At 36.9% G+C, this 21,044-nt stretch overlaps 2 protein-coding genes and 1 non-coding gene across 3 annotated transcripts in view; 2 read left to right on the forward strand and 1 right to left on the reverse strand.

The window, feature by feature from the left end:
• Window positions 1–3,806, forward strand: part of LOC107493496 (phenylalanine ammonia-lyase 1) — a 5,606-nt gene extending 1,800 nt beyond the window's left edge. Inside the window, exon 2 of the mRNA XM_016114588.3 lies at window positions 1,799–3,806. Within this exon, the coding sequence (XP_015970074.1) occupies window positions 1,799–3,548 (1,750 nt within the window). The 3' untranslated portion in view covers window positions 3,549–3,806. The remainder of the gene's footprint in view (window positions 1–1,798) is intronic.
• A 4,162-nt stretch (window positions 3,807–7,968) lies between these two features.
• On the reverse strand, window positions 7,969–8,775 carry LOC107493500 (uncharacterized). Its single transcript, XM_016114591.1, has one exon. The coding sequence runs from the start codon at window positions 8,773–8,775 to the stop codon at window positions 7,969–7,971; it is 807 nt and encodes a 268-aa protein (XP_015970077.1).
• An 8,682-nt stretch (window positions 8,776–17,457) lies between these two features.
• LOC127740426 (small nucleolar RNA R71) lies at window positions 17,458–17,565 on the forward strand. The gene has a single exon (XR_008001102.1). It is a non-coding gene; the product is annotated as a small nucleolar RNA R71 (small nucleolar RNA).
• Window positions 17,566–21,044: the final 3,479 nt, after the last annotated feature.

A 21,044-nucleotide genomic window follows, 5' to 3' on the forward strand; every position in this document is an offset into this window, starting at 1 on the left:
GAAAGTATTTATATTTTATACTTTATTTAATATATTACAATAACTTAAAAATTAAGATATTTTAAAATAAAAAAGTTAATGAACACACATTTGATGAGACTGATAAAATCAATAACGATTAACCCTCTTTTATCGTTTTACAAACTTTTTCAACCAAAATTCATAACTTAAAACTATGTGCTTATGCTATATTTTAGCGATAAAAAAGAAAGAAAGGAACAAATAAAACCCCTTATAACTTTTGATAAACTCTACCAAATTTTGACCCATAACTTATTTTGAGTAACTTATTTATTCGTTTTTCCATATATTGCACTAAATTTTTACGACCAATACATTTTCAGTGGGCTTCTACAATGCTACATTCGTGGTTCGCACATTTATTTCTAGTCAATCAGATACTAGTTTCATAATTAACAGTAACACTCATTTTCTCTTTTGGAACATTATTTATTGGTAATACAAAGTATGAAGTCTAAATACAGTGAATATTAAAATATTTATATTATAAATGACTGTGTTTTTGTTTGTTTATGGTGACTTATTATAAATTGTTACTGTTAAATAAGAGTATTTTAATATAACTTATTTTATCATTAACTATTCATTTAGATTCCTTAATTAATTTACATATGAGTAACATGACATATACTTAAACAAAGAGGAGTAGTATATTACAATATTAATTGCTGAATAATTGTCAACTAAAATTTTTTAATTAGTACTTAACTAATAAGTAGTATCATTAGACAATATGTTTTTTTTTAATTCAGAAAATGTAAAAGAATTTTGAAATAAATACATGAGTTGGCTTCGGTCTTTGTCAAAAAAGTGTTGTTTTTTGGAAAAAAGAATTTAATTAAGTTACTTAAATTAAAAACATTGTTAAATGTTAGTTTAGAAAATGATTATATATTACCAATAAGAAAACATGTGCTATAGCCATAAAATATATATTTTTTGAAATTCTTTTTATATATTTAACAATTCACATTATTCTTTTTTATATTGCCAGTAATAATTGATAGACAATGGTCATATTTAATGTGAAGTGTGAGATCTAGGCTTAATTTTTTATTTAGCGGTTAAATGAAAAAGCATGATTTAGGAAAGTGCCAACAGCAAAAGACAAATATATATATATATATATAGGGTTGTAGTAATAACAAGTAGCTGAAAATAAATATTGTCCACGCTCCACACCTACCAAAATGTCAGGTTAACTGAGTTGAAACGTTCGAGTGAACTCAGCTGGCTAATTTTTGGGAGCCACCCCAAATAGTGGTTTTGCACGTGACGTGGGGTAGGTGGGTGAATGTGGCCACGTTTCATTGCATTATTATTCCTACTCCTACTCCCACTCCTCCTACCATATGTCTATGTTCACACAATGTTTGACCCACCTTTCTTCGCTTAATGCGGGTATGCTTGTTGACTCCTTCCGAGTATTACAAGTTTACAACTATAATTCCTTACCTAACACCAATAACAACACCAATAACAAACTCAAATTCTTTATGAAACCAAAAAATAAAAATAGAAGCAACAGTTATTTTAGAAAAGAGAATACTTGATTAATTTTACAACTTAAAATCAGATACACGATAAAATATAAATTATATTAAAAATAAATTAATTTATATACAAATATATGATAATTAATTTAGCGATCGATTTTTGACAGACACATACATTTTGTTAATTTTAAAACGATATACTAACATTAAATAATACTGTATGTATTATTGGCTGTGATAAAGGAGATATGTTGATGATGATTTTGATTCTGATTATTCAGGTTCTTGAATGCTGGAATATTTGGCAATGGCACAGAATCAAGCCACACATTGCCACACACGGCAACGAGAGCAGCAATGTTAGTGAGGATCAACACTCTTCTCCAAGGCTACTCTGGCATCAGGTTTGAAATTTTGGAAGCCATAACCAAGCTCTTGAACACCAACATCACACCATGCTTGCCACTCCGCGGCACAATCACAGCGTCCGGGGACCTCGTCCCACTCTCATACATAGCGGGACTGCTCACCGGAAGGCCCAACACGAAAGCAGTGGGGCCATCCGGGGAGCTGCTCAATGCCAAGGAGGCATTCGAGTTGGCCGGAATCAACGCCGACTTCTTTGAATTGCAGCCTAAAGAAGGCCTTGCACTTGTCAACGGCACCGCAGTGGGTTCCGGCCTGGCCTCTATAGTTTTGTTCGAGGCGAACGTGCTTGCGGTTTTGTCGGAAGTTCTTTCGGCTATTTTCGCCGAAGTGATGCAGGGTAAGCCAGAGTTCACTGATCACTTGACTCACAAGCTAAAACACCACCCTGGCCAAATTGAAGCAGCTGCTATAATGGAACACATTTTGGATGGAAGCTCATACATGAAAGCCGCTAAGAAGTTACATGAAACGGATCCATTGCAGAAGCCGAAGCAAGATCGTTACGCCCTTAGAACTTCGCCGCAATGGCTAGGTCCTCTTGTGGAAGTGATTAGGTTTTCAACCAAGTCGATCGAGAGAGAGATTAACTCTGTTAATGACAATCCTTTGATTGATGTGTCAAGGAACAAGGCCTTGCATGGTGGTAACTTCCAAGGAACTCCAATTGGAGTCTCCATGGATAACACGCGTTTGGCTTTGGCTTCGATAGGAAAACTCATGTTCGCGCAATTTTCGGAACTTGTCAATGATTTCTATAACAACGGCTTGCCTTCGAATCTCTCTGCTGCTAGGAATCCAAGCTTGGATTACGGATTCAAAGGTGCCGAAATTGCAATGGCTTCTTACTGCTCTGAGCTTCAATACCTTGCGAATCCGGTAACCAGCCATGTGCAGAGTGCTGAGCAGCACAACCAGGATGTGAACTCGTTGGGTTTGATTTCTTCTAGAAAGACCAATGAAGCTATTGAGATTCTGAAACTCATGTCTTCCACTTTCTTGATGGCGCTTTGCCAAGCCATTGACTTGAGGCATCTAGAGGAGAATTTGAAGAACGCTGTCAAGAACACTGTCAGCTTAGTCGCCAAGAGATCGCTTACCACCGGTGTTAACGGGGAGCTTCATCCTTCAAGATTCTGCGAAAAGGATTTACTCAAAGTGGTTGATAGGGAGCATGTTTTCACCTACATTGACGATCCTTGCAGCGCTGTTTACCCGCTGATGCAGAAGCTGAGGCAAGTGCTTGTGGACCACGCTTTGGCCAATGCAGAGAGTGAGAAGAACGCAAACACCTCCATCTTCCAGAAGATTGCGATCTTCGAGGACGAGTTGAAGGCCGTGCTGCCAAAGGAGGTTGAGGGAGCTAGAATCGCTTATGAGAGTGGAAACTCAACGATCCCAAACAAGATCAAGGAATGCAGGTCCTACCCACTTTACAGGTTTGTCAGGGAGGAATTGGGAACCGGTATGCTCACCGGGGAAAAGGTTAGGTCACCGGGCGAAGAATTTGACAAGGTTTTCACAGCCATGTGCCAGGGGAAGATCATTGATCCTCTACTTGAATGCCTTGGAGAGTGGAACGGTGCTCCTCTTCCTATTTGTTAGTTAACTTTCGTTTTTGTTAAAGGTTATTAATTTGTTTTTTTGTATTACTTTGTATGTGCAGTAGTTCAGTAGTTTTAATCAAACCCTTTCGATTTGTCAAAGTGTTTGGCAAATCAAGGTGGAAGAGCTTCATTCTAGTTTTCCTTAAGTCAAACCTTGTAATTTAGTGCTGCTGTTAAGAGAATCCAATTTGTTTGTCAAAATGCTAGTCTTTGGGTGCCAATGAAATACATGATGCTATTGACTTTTTCTCCAGAATGTTCTTGTCCTGTATGAACTAAAATCTTGATTTAACAAAGGGGGAAAAAACAATGAATGCATTTTCAACCATTCATGATTCATTATGAAAGTAATAATGTTTAGTATTGATGTATCACCTATTGCCTCACACTTGATTTAACAGAATAAAAGTATTCTAACATAGCATTGCATTGCAACTTGGCTTATAAATCTGCTTAGGATGCGGCAACAAAAGCTAGAGAGAAACAAAACCAGCTTCAGGGCAAGGGAAAAAAACTTATTTAATTGGAAGAGTAAACTACCAAAATCGTCATTGATATATTATTTTTAATTTGTTATCAGAAATTGTGTTTGTTTAGCAAAGCGTTTATTTATATGATCCAAAATTTTGTAGAAATATTTAGATAATTATTTAATAAATATATAATAAAATTGGATCAAAATTCAATCTCTAGTATTTTTTTATTTTTTAAAAGTTAAAACTATTTTTGATTATTAACAAAAAAAAATTGCAAAAAATAGGTGATATTTCTGTCATTTAATTCAAAAATCAAAGATAGTTTTGGTAGTATACCCTAATTGCAATTAAGAGTTTCCATGTAGACATAGTAATTATAGATGCCTCATTTGTCACTATCTTACTAATGTCCACTGAATTCACCACATATGGTTATATGAATGAACCTAACACATAATTTTGTGCAAAAACAAAAAAGTGCATATGAACAACACAGTTGATAATTTGATCCCAAATTAATGAAAGGAGGGAATCCTACTCTGTTTCACCTAACTGGTTGGTTTTGGTTTTCCCTGAAAAGTATGATTGATATTATTGAAATTGAACGAAGGAGGTTCCCATTGCCATTTTGGTGTTACACTATTTAGCTGTATGAGTGAATGTTGCCTAGCTTCACTATGAGTGCTTCTTGAGGAGATAGGTCCCGCCACTGCAGCCAGAACACCTAACCATATATCAGTGCAATCTATTTGTTAAAGCATTGCACATTGAATGGAGGGAACACATATAATACAGGCATGCATGGGTAAATTAATTACAAAACAAATATATATATACATTGGTGACGTATACACACTACACAGCATTTACTTTGTATCTTGCACTAAATCACTCACATCTTATTAGAATATCATAGTGGTAGTAGTGAAATAGTGATAGACATCTAAATTGGGATATTTTAATGGTAACTATATAAAATATAGTTATAGTTATTTTACCCTGTTTTATCGATTTTTAGCAAATCGTTGATGGTTCGATATCTAATGATTTGGGAGCGAAACTTACTTTTCTGTATAGGTACTAGTTTTTCTAAAAGTGCATCAAAGCGCTTCGAATTAGACGACTATCAAAATAGCAAATGAATTACTATTTGTAAAGAAACAAAAAAAAAAAATTAAAAAGAAAGTTTTTGAAGAGTGAATTGACTGAAAATCGAAAAGATTGCATTGAAATTTAAGAAAAGCAATAAAATTCCTTCGATTGAGTCAAAGGGTTTTGGCATGAAACTTAAAGATGCTGAAATATAAATTGAACAGTGAAATTAAAGAATGCTTGAAAGATAAATTTACTTGAAAAGTAAAGTTTACAAAAAGATCAACTAAAAAGATAAAACATGGAAGGAACCCTACAGAAAAGAAACTCGATCACAGACTTAGGAATTCGTAGGGGATGTGAGTGTGCTTGAGTGTTTTCTGAGTTAAAGTTCCAACCCTTATTTCCTAAAACTTTCTAACATTTATAGCTTTCTTTTTGTAACCGATCATTAATTACACAATGCTGTCTTGTGCACGCACTCCCTGGTAACCATTCCCACTCTTTTGCCAATGAAACGTTACCTATTAATTCCTCACATGATGAAAGCCCTCAACTTTTCTACTGATGTAACCGTTCGATTCATTCATTCTGACAATCCGTTCAGTTTCTCCTTCGAATATCCATTCAACTATGACCACTCGATTTAAAGATGTGTCCGAAATCGAGCTTGTGTCGAGTAATTCTCAACTTATACCTGCAAGTGCACTTTTCAACCTTTCGATCTAATTCACTCCGATCGAAATATTTTTTGACCAACAAATTGCCTCCTTGGATTAATGTGTTTGTTTTCGAAATCACTTTAAAAACGAAACACTTAATCCAAATTCAATTTCAAATTCCAATCTCCTGAGTCAGTAATAATTATCATTTAACTTCCCATTAATACTGACCCGCTCGACACATTTCCTGTGACTTGTGCTTTCTCTTTTCTCTTTGAATTCCTTTTTCAATAATGGCTACAGTAACACTTCTTTTAGATTCGACACTTTTGCCTCCATTCAATTTTTCTCAAACCTTTGCTTCCTGAATTCCTCTCGCATCAATCTTTATTGCACCACCCTTAACCTTTCAAACTTCCTTCTTCTTTGTTCTACAATGGCCATCTCTTCATTTAATGCTGTTGTCCAAGACAAGGGTAAGGGTCCCGTGGTAGCACCACCAGCTCCACCAGCCCTTCATGTGATGAATCAAGTCAATGATGAAGTTATTGATGACCCACAGCTTCAAATTATTGATATCAGAATCCTGATCCCTTTTACGGTAGGCGAAGATACCCATTGTTTCTTTGGGCCTGTCGAATCCCTAGAGAGGGCGAACAAGAAATTACCTTTCTTCCCTAGTGCTCAGGGGGAAGATTTATTGATCAACCAAGCCCTTGATATCTCTTTCTTCATTAATAAAAAATCCTTCAAGAATAATCCAAAGATTAATCCTCGGGGTACCGATTTCACAGCCTTGTACCAGTGCCTTGCTCCTTCAAAAAATGCTGCTTGGGGTGCTCTGGGGATTCAGGAGCTCCTAAGGCTTTCCCACTTCTCACTTTCAACGCTCCCTTGGATGATTGGAGCCGTAACTTGTTTTTGGAACAGGACAACTAAAAATTTCCACCTTCCATGTGGAATGATTGGTATGTCCCTTTTGGATGTAGCCGCTATTACATGGCTTCCAATAAACCCTCCAGACTGTACTTCTGACATGCAACCCAGGCAGCAATATAATATTGTCTCCACTAATTCCTACAGTGATTTCATTGCTCATAACATTGGTGCAGAGGGCACTACTGTTACAGACGACGAGCATGTAGCCTTTTTGTTATATTGGCTAAATGCAGTTGTTTTCTATTCCTGAAGTGTTCAGATGTCAAAGTTCTTCCTCCCTTTGGCTGCTCTGCTTCATGAGGAAAATACTCTTAATTTGGCCAAGCTTCTTCTTGGGCATGTTTTCGAAGAGCTTGGTCAATTTGTACAGTGTCTCCGAGACAATTGTATGATTAGTGCATGTGGCCCTCTCTGGCTTCTCCAATTATGGCTTAATGTTATTTTCGAAAAATTTATGACAAAGCCTGGAGGTGGTGCTACTGACAAACAGCACATCGAAGGCTTCCGATTGGCTGATTACAAACCAAATTTCCCAGACACACAATCGGACGAACACCATTTTTGGGCTATTTTTTCTCTCTTCCATTCCTGTAAAGATTTTTACAATGAAAACCTCAATTTCGCTCCTTTCATGCGTCAAAATTATGGACCTGCATTGCTTGACTGTTTACTCTTTCTAAATGATATCGAGGAAAATGAACTGGCTAATCAAAACTGGACAAATTTGCTGGCTGTTCAAGTAATCCCAACAGGGCTGCCCCAACACAAAAAAGAAAGGTTCAAATTTACCTTGTACGCCCTTCATTTCACAGCCAGGAAACTAGGTTTCTCATAGGCCATTCCCACCCCTTTTCCTCGGAACAACAAAACATTTTGCCACATCACTCTGACTTCTCAAATTGAGCTTGATTTCTTCCTCTTAGCAAATCAACATCAAAGGGAGCGTTTCAACTTCCTCGTTTATGATCGCAGCTCATATATCACCAAGTCTTGCTTCGAATGGTGGACTGCTTACTACTCTAAATACAGTCATACTTTAGAAGAAATCTAGCAATCTGCCATTTTATCTTTCTATCGACTAGAATACTGGGATTCCTTAAATACTAAGCAATAGGCTTTCTCCAATCAGTATCTTCCCATTCATCTATGCACAAAACCTCTCTTTCATTCGCAGGCACTAATATTTGATGGATACTAGCCAATTTTTTAAGAGTTTCTGGACCGATTCTATATCTCGAAGCAATTTGGGCTAATTCATTAGCAATTTCATTATGAATTCTTGGGATGTGAACCAAAGAACATTTCGAAAGAATGTTAACAACTCCCAAGCAGTTGTTATATACTTTTGCAACTTCTCATTATTGCATTTAAACTCCTTCGATAACTGTTTCAAAACCAACTGAGAATCCCCTAATATTTGAACTTCCGAAGCCCCTTTACTAATTAATATTTCGAGACCCAAAATCAAAGCTTCGTACTTTGCCACATTATTCGAACAAGGATATTTTAATTTAAACAAAAATTCTGATGGAATCCCCTCTGGTGAGATAATAAGAATTCCAACCCCTGCACCATCTTTATGCTTCGATCCATCAAAATATAACTTCCAATAACCGACTTCAATGTCGATTACATTTGCCCCCTGGTCATTCAGATCTTTCAAATTATCTACAAGAAAATCTGCAATGACCTTATCTTTCATAGCTTTGGCCGGGACATACTGTAAATCAAACTCTGTCAAGGCTAGCATCCATTTCCCTAAAAGTCCTCGTAACATTGGAAAACTCAACATATATTTGATCAGATCAGTTTGTGCTATAACTTTCACCGATTTAGCCACCATATAACATTTTAGTTTCATACAGGCATAATATAAAGACAAACATAATTTTTCTATCAAGGAATACCTTGTCTCGATATCAGTTAGCACCCGTCTAAGGTAATAAACTGTCCGTTCATGTCCGTTTTCATCCTCTTGGGCTAACATACACCCAATTGTATTTATAGATGCTGCAATGTATAACTTTAAGGGCTCATGTTGACGAACACTTGCCATAATCGGAGCCTCAGATAGATAAGCCTTAATCGAATCAAATGCTAATTGATGTTCATATATCCATTCGAACTGTGAGTCGTTCTTTAGTTTTACTAAAGGCGTAAATACTCGAGTTCGATTAGAAAGATTCGAGATGAACCTTTTGAGGTAATTCACATTTCATAGGAAGGACTGCGCTTCCTTTTCTGATTTAGGCGTAGACAATGCTAATATTGCACCTGCTTTATTTTTATCAATTGCAATCTCTTTCTTATGAACAACAAAACCTAGGAAATTCCCAGCAGACACACCAAATGGATATTTCAAAGGGTTCATTTTTAATCCCTTCCTCCTCATGGTGACAAACACTTTTCTTAAGCGATTAATGTGTTAACTCATCGAAATCGATTTGACCATGACGTCATCGATATATACCTCCATAAATTTTTCAATGAACTCATGGAAGATAGCATTCATTGCTCGTTGATAAGTTGCACCGTCATTTTTCAAACCAAAAGGCATAACTACCCATTCATAAGTGCCCAACGCCCCAAGACAACGAAAGGTAGTTTTGGACACATCATCTTCTGCAATGAAAATTTGGTTATATCCTGAATAATCGTCCATAAAACATAGAATTTCATTCCCCGCTACAGAATCGATCGACATATCTACAATTAGCATAAAGTATTCATCCTTCGGAATAGCATTATTCAAATCTCGAAAATCAATGCATACTCTCAACTTCCCATTTTTCTTCATCACAGGGACGATATTTGAGACCCATTCAACATAACGTGCAGTTCGAATAAATTTTTCTTTCATTAAGAGTTCTATTTCTTCTTTAATTTTCATTGATTTCTGGAGCAAAATATCTTGGAGTTTGCTTCATAGGTCATGCATTTGGTTTTAATGCTAATCGATGTTCCACAAGTGAACGATCGAGACCAGGCATCTCATGATAATCATAAGCAAAACAATCTTTAAATTCATGTAAAAGATGGTAAAGTTCAATCTGAAAAGGATCAACAAGATCCTTACAAATATAAGTTATTCGAACATCATCAGAAGTCCCCAAATTAACCTTTTCTAAGGGATCTTGAGATTCAAATCCCTTAAAATGCTCCTCATCTTTTACGAAATTTTTTCGAAACCCAAAGGTTCTAAATCATAGATGCAGTCAAAAGTAAAATCAACAACTTCATTAGAAATAGGATGAACTTGATCATTTACTATATTGATATTACTTCGATTTTCAACTTAATGTGTCTCTGCTATTAGAAATAGTTTGGCTTGTAGCATCACTTTCATTACATAAAGAAGGAACATGTAAACAATGACTAAACTCGACTGAAGATATTGAGTTGATATAGTTATTATTAAAAGAACTTTTAACCCTACGTGATTCTACTTCATCGGAAGAATCATCTTTATTTTCTACATGATGAAAATTACTTAAATAATTATGCAAAGTTACCAGGTAATTAAAAACTTCCTCAACTTGATCCACAGGGCAATCTTTTAGGAGATCTTCAAGGGAGACAATCCCAGCCAGTTAGAGTGAAATTCAACTCTAGGTAGCGCAACTTCACTGACAAACCTTCTGAGGACAAGTAACAACCTTCACAATTATAAGAGTTCAGTGTCCTGTCAACATTCAAAGGTTTTAACTTAGGATTATACATCCTGAAATCAACATGCAGCTGTTCGACATATAGGTTTGAATATGCCTTAATGATTTCAGGCTTGCCATCCTTCGTCTAAAGAAGAACACTTTGATGCACAGTAGAAGGTACAACCCCCTGATAAACCCCGATTTCGTGTTTTATCTTATGCTTATTTTAGGGGATTTATTCACCTTTTCCCACATTTATTCAATGAAATAGCATGGTTTTGTAATTCTCCCTTAATTTATGCTTAAATGTAAAACATGCTTTTTAGGCCCTTAAATTGGTAATTTTAATTCACCTTAATTCCATTCGATGCATTGATATGTTTGTTGAGTAATTTCAGGTTCATAAGGCAAGTATTGGATGGAAGAAATCAGGAAAGAAGCATACAAAGTGGAGAATGCACAAGGAAACAAGAATTGGGAATGCATCGATGGGTGTGCAACCGTACAAGGCGTGCGCGCGCAAAAGTGATTTCGCATAGAGACGCGCACGCGTACATGATGCGTCCGCGCGGATGAAGAAATAGCCAATAGACGCGCACACGCACATGGCACATACGCGCCGATACTCGCACGTGACTCACTTAAAGGCAAAACGCTGGGGGCAATTTCTGAGCTACCCAGGCCCAATCCCAACTTGTTTCTGAGTGTATTTCATGCAGAATTGAAGTCCAAGCAGAGGGGGGTGCAATTGTTTGTAACTTAGCATCATGTAGGTTAGTTTCTAGAGAGAGAAGCTCCCTCTTCTCTCTTGAATTAGGGTTCTTAGGGTATTTCCATCTTAGATCTAGGTCCAATTTCATGATTTCATCTCATCTCCTTTGTGAATTCTTGCTTATACTCTTTGATTCTCATGGTTTGTAGTGTTAATTTTCCTTTTATGCTCTCTTTTATGTTCATGGATGCTCATGTTTGATTTATATCTCTTTTAATGCAATTTGATGTTGATGTTTCTTTTATTGATGATTTGAGTTGTTGATTTACTTTTCTTGCAATTGGTAGTTGGTAGATTTATTATTCTTGCACATTTATTATGCTTTCCTTTATTATCCACCAAGTATTTGACAAAATGCTTGGTTGGGCTTTAGAGTAGATTCTGAGCATTCTTAGCTTGGGAAAAGTAATTGGGCAATCTTGAGTTATTAATATCCAATTTAAATTAGTGATATAAAGTTGTTAGTTAATATTATTTTCAATGACTCTAATCTCTTGCTAATTCAATCAGTGAGTTGATTAGGATTTTTGACTTGAGATTGACTAGTCTTGTTTGACTTTCTCTAATGGAAGATAACTTACACCTTCTTCCAACATTGGGGATGACGAAATAAGATAAATTCTTGTTAAGTATTGTTATGATTAATGACTAGGATAGAAAGCCTATGATCTCAACCCTTGCCATGAATGTCTCTCTTTATTACTTGCTTTCTTTAATTACTTTCTTGATTTACTTTTCATGTCATTTACATTTTCTTGTCAATTTCCAAATCAAACCCCCTTGCATTTTCATAACCAATAATTGAGAACTTCATTACGATTCCTTGTGAGACGATCCGAAGTTTAAATACTTCGGTTAATTCTTATTTGGGGTTTGTACTTGTGACAACCAAATTTTTGATTGGAAGGATTGTTTGTTGGTGTAGAACTATACTTGCAATGAGAATAATTTTGTGTGAAATTCTATACCGACATGACAATTTTTCTTAAATAAAAATGGTGCCGTTGCCGGGGATTTGCAATGGTGCTATGTCATTGGCTATTGTATATATTGTGAATAGCTTGATTTTTGGTGTGTTTGTTAGTTTTTGCTAGTTGTAGAAATTTTGTTCTCTTTGTCGCTTGTTGGCTTTCGTTTTTATTTTCTCTCGTCATTATGAATTCTCATCCTTTTGGCTATGAGCATGGTTACAACTATGTTGTAGGAAATGAAAGCTTCAATGGGATGTGCATCAAGGATTTGGAGATCAAAGGTGGGAGGAGCCCCAAGCTTATGGACAACCTTCTTGGCAACAACCTCCTCCGACTTCTTATGGGTATAATTCAAATCTTGATGCATACCAATCTAATGCATGTGATGACCCTCGTTGTGGTTGTCAACCACCATCATCATATGCATATGAACCCCCTCCTCAATATAGCCCATCACCAAACTCACAAGCCTCATACCACCATTCACCTCCACATTACCTTAACCCGTACCCACCATACCAACCACTATATGAACCGTATCTAGAGCCACCACCATCCCAACACCAATACTCTCATGAACCACAAAGTCCATACACACCACCTCAAGAATTTCAGCAATATGAACCACCTTCCAACTATAATACCCTTCCCTCAAACAATGAATCTTATCTTCCACCACTACCTCCCGATGAAGTCCGCATACTAGAATTGAGAGATCTTGAATCTCATATCTCAAGGTGACAAGATGAGGATGAAAATAAGTTCACGGAGTTAAGAGCAAGGATGGCTAGCATGGTAGAAGCCATGAGTCACCTAACATCCCATCTAAGCTCATGCATCCTAAGTACTCCCATTGTTGAATGTGGAGAAACAATCGAGAAGCCTAGTGAGCGAGTGAACTTGAAGCTCCATGGTGAGGAAGAGGAGATAAAGCAAGAAGTGCAACAAGAGGAGGAGGTAGAGATTAGTGAACGAAAGGAAGTAGTGGGTGAATGTTTGGGATATGTTGAGCATATAAAGGAATCTCAAGTTGAAGATTGATGAGCGGATAATTTATACGCTTTTTGGCATTATTTTTAGGTAGTTTTTAGTATGATTTAGTTAGTTTTTAGTATATTTTTATTAGTTTTTAAGAAAAATTCATATTTCTGTACTTTACTATGAGTTTGTGTATTTTTTTGTGATTTCAGGTATTTTCTGGCTAAAATTGAGGGACCTGAGCAAAAATCTGATTCAGAGGCTGACAAATGACTGCTGATGTTGATGGATTCTGACCTCCCTGCACTCGAAATGAATTTTTTGGAGCTACAGAAGTCTAACTGGCACGCTCTCAATTGCGTTGGAAAGTAGACATCCAGGGCTTTCCAGAAATATATAATAGTTCATACTTTGCCCGAGTTTAGATGATGCAAACGGGTGTTTAACGCCAGCTTGCTGCCCTATTTTGGCGTTAAACGCCAGAAACAAGTTGCAAAGCAGAGTTAAACGCCAGAAACAAGTTACAAACTAGCGTTTAACTCCAAGGAAGACATCTACACGTGAAAGCTTCAATGCTCAGCCCAAGCACACACCAAGTGGGCCCGGAAGTAGATATCTGCATCATTTACTCATTTCTGTAACCCTTGTAACTAGTTTAGTATAAATAGAACTTTTTACTGTTGTACTAGGGGTCTTTGACTAGATCTTTGATCAGTTTTATGCTATCTTAGACTTTTATGGGGGCTGGCCATTCGGCCATGCCTGGACCATTATCACTTATGTATTTTCAACGGTGGAGTTTCTACACACTAAAGATTAAGGTGTGGAGCTCTGCTGTTCCTCGAGTATTAATGCAAAGTACCATTGTTCTTCTATTCAATTCATGCTTATTCTTATTCTAAGATATTCATTCGCACACAAGAACATGATGAATGTGATGATTATGTGACACTCATCACCATTCTCACTCATGAACGCGTGATTGACAACCACTTCCGTTCTACATGAAAACAAGCTTGAATGTGTATCTCTTGGATTCCTGGTCCGTGCATTTGATTGCCTCTCCTGACAACAGAGCCTTCAATTCCTTGCGATCAGAGTCTTCGTGGTATAAGCTAGAATCAATTGGCAGCATTCTTGAGATCCGAAAAGTCTAAACCTTGTCTGTGGTATTCCGAGTAGGATCTGGTATGGGATGGCTGCGACGAGCTTCAAACTCGCGACTATAGGGCGTGGTGACAGACGCCAAAGGATAGTAAATCCTATTCCTACACGATCAAGAACCGACAGATGATTAGCCCTACGTAACCCGTAGCTGGACCATTTTCACTGAGAGGATGGATGGTAGCCATTGACAACGGTGATCCCCCTACATACAGCTTGCCATAGAAAGGAGTATGAAGGATTGGATGAAGGCAGTAGGAAAGTGGAGATTCAAAAGGAATGAGGCATCTCTATACACTTATCTGAAATTTCCACCAATGAATTACATAAGTATCTCTATCTTTATTTTATGTTTATTTATATTTTATTTATCAAAACTCCATAACCATTTTAATTCGCCTGACTGAGATTTACAAGGTGACCATAGCTTGCTTCAAGCCGACAATCTCCATGGGATCGACCTTTACTCACGTAAGGTTTATTACTTGGACCACCCAGTGCACTTGCTGGTTAGTTGTGCAAAGTTGTGAGAAAGAGTTGAGATTACAATTCTGCGTACCAAGTTGTTAGCGCCATTGAGATCACAATTTCGTGCACCAAAGATCCCTCTTCCGCGGAGTACAAAAGGGATGTTAAAGAGGAGAGTGATGTTGCAAAAGTGGATAGAGAGTTGAAGGAAATTGATCAAGAAGTGGATTCCATCATTAGTGATTTTTTTTCACATTGGTCAATCCCCTTGATGATCTTGTTGAGCCTTCTTCCGGTGGACTAGAAAGCAATATTGAGGAGGATGGGCAACCTCCAAGGCATATTGTGAATGAAGAATTGGGAGAAGTGTCTCACGCAACAAGCCCCCTTATATATGATGATTCCGCATCAGCATATGACTCTTTCGAGTTTGAAGAGTCCTTCCCCAATATGCTTGGACATGATGATGAAGTGGACTTCACTAGACCTCCTATCTATGATGAGAGTGATGGGGAAGAGATAGAAGAAATTGATGAAGAAGAATGTGAACTTGAGGAAGCTTGGCAAGAGGAGGAACTTGAAAAACCTTGCCAAGTGGTGGAAGCCTCTAGAAGAGGATGGACGAGGGTGGAGTGTGCTTTGTCAAGATTATTAGGAACTCCTCCACCTAGGTCGTTGGTGCACGAAATTGTGATACACAATGGCATCAACAACTTGGTATGCACAATTGTAATCTCAACTCTTTTTCACAACTTTGCACAACTAACCAGCAAGTGCATTGGGTCGTCTAAGTAATAAACCTTACGTGAGTAAGGGTCAATCCCACAGAGATTGTCAGCTTGAAGCAAGCTATGGTCACCTTGTAAATCTCAGTCAGGCGGATTCAAATGGTTATGGAGTTTTAATAATTGAAAGATAAATAAACAGAAAATAAAGATAGAGATACTTATGTAAATCATTTGTGGGAATTTCAGATAAGCGTATGGAGATGCTTCATCCCTCTTGAATCTTTACTTTCCTACTGCCTTCATCCAATCCTTCATACTCTTTTCTATGGCAAGCTGTATGTTGGGCATCACCGTTATCAACGGCTGCTTACTGTCCTCTCAGTGAAAATGGTCCAAATGCGCTGTCATCGCACGACTAATTATCTGTCGGTTCTCGATCATGTTAGAATACAATCCAGTGATCCTTTTGCGTCTGTCACTAAGCCCAACACTCGCGTGTTTGAAGCTCGTCACAGTCATCCCTTCCCAGATCCTACTCGGAATACCACAACAAAGTTTAGACTTTCCAGATCTCAGGAATGGCCGCCAATAATTCTAGCTTATACCACGAAGACTCCGATCTTTCGGAATGGAGGCTAAGAGATATACGCTCGATCTAAGGTAAAACAGAAGTGGTTGTCAAGCACGCGTTCATAGGTTGAGAATAGTGATGAGTGTCACAGATCATCACATTCATCATGTTGAAGTGCAAGCGAATATCTTAGAATAAGAATAAGCTGAATTGAATAGAAGATAGTAGTAATTGCATTAATACTCGAGGAACAGCAGAGCTCCACACCTTAATCTATGGTGTGTAGAAACTCCACCGTTGAAAATACATAAGTGGTCTGGAGGTCCAAGCATGGCCGAATGGCCAGCCTCCCCAAATATGAAAATATGATATCCAGAATTTCTCTATGATCCGAAGATTTCCAAAGATGAAAATACACTAGTAAAAGGTCCTATTCATAATGAAACTAGCTACAAGGGTTTACAGAAATAGGTAAATGATGCAGAAATCCACTTCCGGGCCCACTTGGTGTGTGCTTGGGCTGAGCATTGAGCTTCCCACGTGTAGAGGCTTCTCTTGGAGTTAAACGCCAGCTTTTATGCCACTTTGGGCATTTAACTCCAACTTTTATGCCAGTTTTGGCATTTTGACTTCAGAATAGGGCATAGAAGGGAGGTTTGAACGCCAGTTTGCGTCGTCAAAACTCGAGCAAAGTATGGACTATTATATATTGCTGGAAATTTCTGGATGTCTACTTTCCAACGCAATTGAGAGTGTGCCATTTGAAGTTTTGTAACTCCAGCAAATCCACTTCAAGTGCAGGGAGGTTAGAATCCAACAGCATCTGCAGTTCTTTTTCAGCCTCTGAATCAGATTTGTGCTTAGGGCATAGAGGGGCTCTGCTCAGAATTCTCTATCTGTTGCTGAAAAGATGATGGAAAAGGCTTGCTATTGCTAAACCTGTTTCTTCCACCATTATTAAAGCCTTGTTGAGGCTTTTGTTGATCCTTCTATGAGAAATTTAGATGATTTCTCCATGAGCAATTATAGGTGTTTCTATAAGGTTCACCCATGTAATTCACCTCTGCCATTGCAGGGTTCTCAGGATTATAAGCTTCTTCTTCAAAAGATGTCTCTCTAATATTGTTAGATGCATTTTGCCATCCATTCAGACTCTGAGAAATCATGTTGACTTGCTGAGTCAACATTTTGTTCTGAGCCAATATGGCATTCAGAGTATCAATTTCAAGAACTCCCTTCCTCTGAGGCGTCCCATTACTCACAGGATTCCTCTCAGAGTTGTACATGAATTAGTTATTTGCAACCATGTCAATAAGTTCTTGAGCTTCTGCAGGCATTTTCTTTAGGTGAATGGATCTACCTACAGAATGGTCCAGTGACATCTTAGAAAACTCAGATAGACCATCATAGAATATATCCAAAATGGTCCACTCTGAAAGCATGTCAGAAGGATACTTTTTGGTCAACTGCTTGTATCTTTCCCAAGCTTCATAGAGGGATTCACCATCTTTTTGCTTGAAGTTCTGGACATCCACTCTAAGCTTGCTCAGCATTTGAGGAGGAAAAAACTTGGCCAAGAAGGCCATGACCAGCTTATCCCAAGAGTCCAGGCTATCTTTAGGTTGTGAGTCTAACCATGTTCTAGCTCTGTCTCTTACAGTAAAAGGGAAAAGCATGAGCCTGTAGACTTCAGGATCTACTCCATTAGTTTTAACAGTATCACAGATCTATAAAAATTCATTTAAGAACTGATAGGGATCTTTTGAGGAAAGTCCGTGAAACTTGCAGTTCTGTTACATTAGAGCAACTAATTGAGGCTTCAGCTCAAAATTGTTTGCTCCAATGGCAGGGATTGAGATGCTTCTTCCATAAAAATTAGAAGTAGGTGTAGTATAATCACCAAGCATCCTCCTTGCATTGTTGTTGGGTTCGGCCATGTCTACTTCTTTTTCAAGATTCTCTGTAAGGTTTTCTTTGGATTGTTGTGCTTTAGCTTCTCTTAGCTTCTTCTTCAGATTTCTTTCAGGTTTAGGATCTGCTTCAACAAGAATGTCCTTGTCCTTGCTCCTACTCATATGAAAAAGAAGAGAACAAAAAAGGAAGAGGAATCCTCTATGTCACAGTATAGAGATTCCTTTATGTGAGTAGAAGAAGAAAAAATAGAAGAAGAAAAATTCGAACACATAGGAGAAGAGAGGGTTCAAATTATGAGTAGAAGAGAAGTGTTAGTAAATGAATAAAATAAATAAAAAGAGATGAGAGGAGGAGAATGAAGAATTGAATATTGATGGTTTAGAAGTTATAATAAATTCTCGTTGCAAGTATAGTTTCTAAACCAAGCAATCAACCTTTCTTACAAATGTTTGGTTGTCACAAGTAACAAACCCAATAAAATTTATAAACCGAAGTATTCAAACCTCGGGTCGTCTTCTCAAGGAATTAAAGGGGAGTATGAATTATTATTGGTTATGCAAAACATAATTTTTGGGTTTTTGAAAAGGGTTTGAATGAGAAAAATAGATTGTAGGAATTAATAAATCCATAGCAAAGAAAAACTCTTGGCAAAGTATGAAAACTGGAAGTCCTATCCCAGTTATCCTTATCAGGTGTGATGAATATTGTCCGTTGCTCCCACTTAGTCAACCCTTACTAAATAAAGGAAAGTCAAATGGACCAATTAATTTGATTCCTCAAGTCCTAGTCAACTCCTAAGGAAAGACTAGCTTTAGAGGGATCCAAATCAACCAGCAAACTTCAAATATTAATCAACTGCTGAGTTTGATAACTCAAGAGTCACCAATCAATCAACTAAAGCCAAGAATATAAGAAACTAAATAAAAGTCATACGTCTGAAATACCTCAAATTGAATGAAGATGTCAATTCTAACATGGAAAAGTTCATAAGCCAATTGGGCAACATAAATCAAATACAAATAAAAGCTTCAGAGTAAACAAAAATAAAAGAGAAACATAAATTATTGAACCTGGTATGAAGAAACAATCCTAATGACTAAAAGAAATCCTAAATCCTTTAAGAGGAATTCTAATCCTAAATCCTAAGAGAGAGGAGAGAACCTCTCTCTCTAAAAACTACATCTAAATTATGAAAAGTGTGTTGTATGAAGTATCATAAATGGATGAATTCCTCCATTTATAATCCTTCAATCTGTGTTCTCTGGGCTTGGATCTGGGCCAAAAGGGGCCCAGAAATCGCTGAGGATGGCTTCTGCAAATTCTGCAGATCGCGTATGTCACGTGTCCGCGTGGGTCACGCGGTCGCATCATCTGGAGTGTTGCTTTTCCACGTGGTTGCGTCAGTCATGCGCCGCGTCAGTTGTGTTTCACAGGTCACGCGTTCACCTCATCCATGCACCCGCGTCGCTTCTCTTTTGAGCAAACCACGCGTTTGCGTCGTCCATGCGGACGTGTCACTGCCAGTTTCTTCCAAGGACTCCAATTTGTGCTTTCTTTCCATTTTTGTATGTTTCCTTTCCATCCTTTAAGTCATTCCTGCCCTATAAACCTGAAAATACTCAACACACAAATCACGGCATCGAATGGTAATAAAGGATAATTAAATTTGTTAATTTTGAAGCATAGGAAACATGTTTTCTCATATATCAAATTCCAAGGAAGGAATTGTAAAATCATGCAAATTCATATGAATAAGTAGGTGAAGAGTTGATAAATCATTCAATTTAAGTACAAGATTTATCATAAAATAGTGGTTTATCAGAGAATTTCAAAAATTATTTTAAAAAAAATTAGTGATTTTCGAAAATTAAGAGAAGAAATAAAATTAAAAATAAAATTTGAAATAATTAGTTAACTAAAAGAATTTTGAAAAAGAGGGAGGTGACTTTCGAAAATTAGAGAGAGGAAAGTAGTTAGGTAGTTTTGAAAAAGATAAGAAATAGTAAAACAAACAAAAAGTCAATTAGTTAGTTGAAAAAGATTTAAAAATCAATTTTGAAAAAGATAAGAAGTTAGAAAAGATTTTGAAATTGATTTTGAAAAAGATATGATTTGAAAAAGATATTTTGAAAAGATATGATTGAAAAAGATATTTTTTAAAAAAAGATTTGAAAAGGAGATTAAAAAGATTTGATTTTTAAAATTAAAATTGATTACTTGACTAACAAGAAACTAAAAGATATGATTCTAGAATTTAAAGATTGAACCTTGATGAGAGAACTTTTGCGTGGTCTAGAAATTTGCGGATAAATCCTCGTTGCAAGTATAGTTTCTAAACCTTCAAAAGTCCTTTCACACAAACATTTTGGTTGTCACAAGTAACAAACCCCTTTGAAATTGATAACCGAGTATTCAAACCTCGGGTCGTCTTCTCAAGGAATTGCAGGGAGGTATGTTCTTATTATTGGTTATGAAAAAGGTAAAATTGGGGTTTTGGAAGTAAGGGGGCAGTATGTTGCACAAAAAATAATAAGAAAAATAAAAAATAACTATAAAATAAACTCTTGGTAATGTATGGGAACTGGAGGTCCTATCCTGGTTATCCTTATCAATTGTAATGAGAATTGGATTTTTCTCCCACTTTGTTAACCTCTAACTATGAAGGTAAGTTAAGTGGATGAATTCCAATTTTCAATTAACAATGAGTTTGATAACTCAAGAGTCGCCAGTTATTTAACCAAAGCCAAAAGGAAAACTATCTACTCGAATAAAAATAATTTGGATAAGTACCAACAACATAAATTAAAGAAAGCAATCATAGATCTGAAATATCTCAAATAGCATTAATTTAAAAGAGTAATCAGTAACATGGAAGAGTTCATAAATTTAATTGGAAAAATAAATAAAAAGGAACATTGAACTTGAATCAAGAGTCACTCTTAAAAACCAAGAGAAGTCCTAAATCCTAGTTTCTAAAAATCCTAATTTCTGATCCTAATCCTAATCCTAAGAGAGAGAGGAGAGAACCTCTCTCACTAAAAACTACATCTAAAATATGAAAAGTGAATTATGAGTGCATTATTATGAATGGATGCATTCTCCCACTTTA

Source organism: Arachis duranensis, chromosome 6 (genome assembly GCF_000817695.3).
Source record: "Arachis duranensis cultivar V14167 chromosome 6, aradu.V14167.gnm2.J7QH, whole genome shotgun sequence".
NCBI lineage: Eukaryota > Viridiplantae > Streptophyta > Magnoliopsida > Fabales > Fabaceae > Arachis > Arachis duranensis.

Bases quoted from the DNA above. Each gene is read 5' to 3' on its own strand.
- LOC107493500 (XM_016114591.1), bottom strand. From the start codon at position 8,775: ATGGCAAGTGTTCGTCAACATGAGCCCTTAAAGTTATACATTGCAGCA.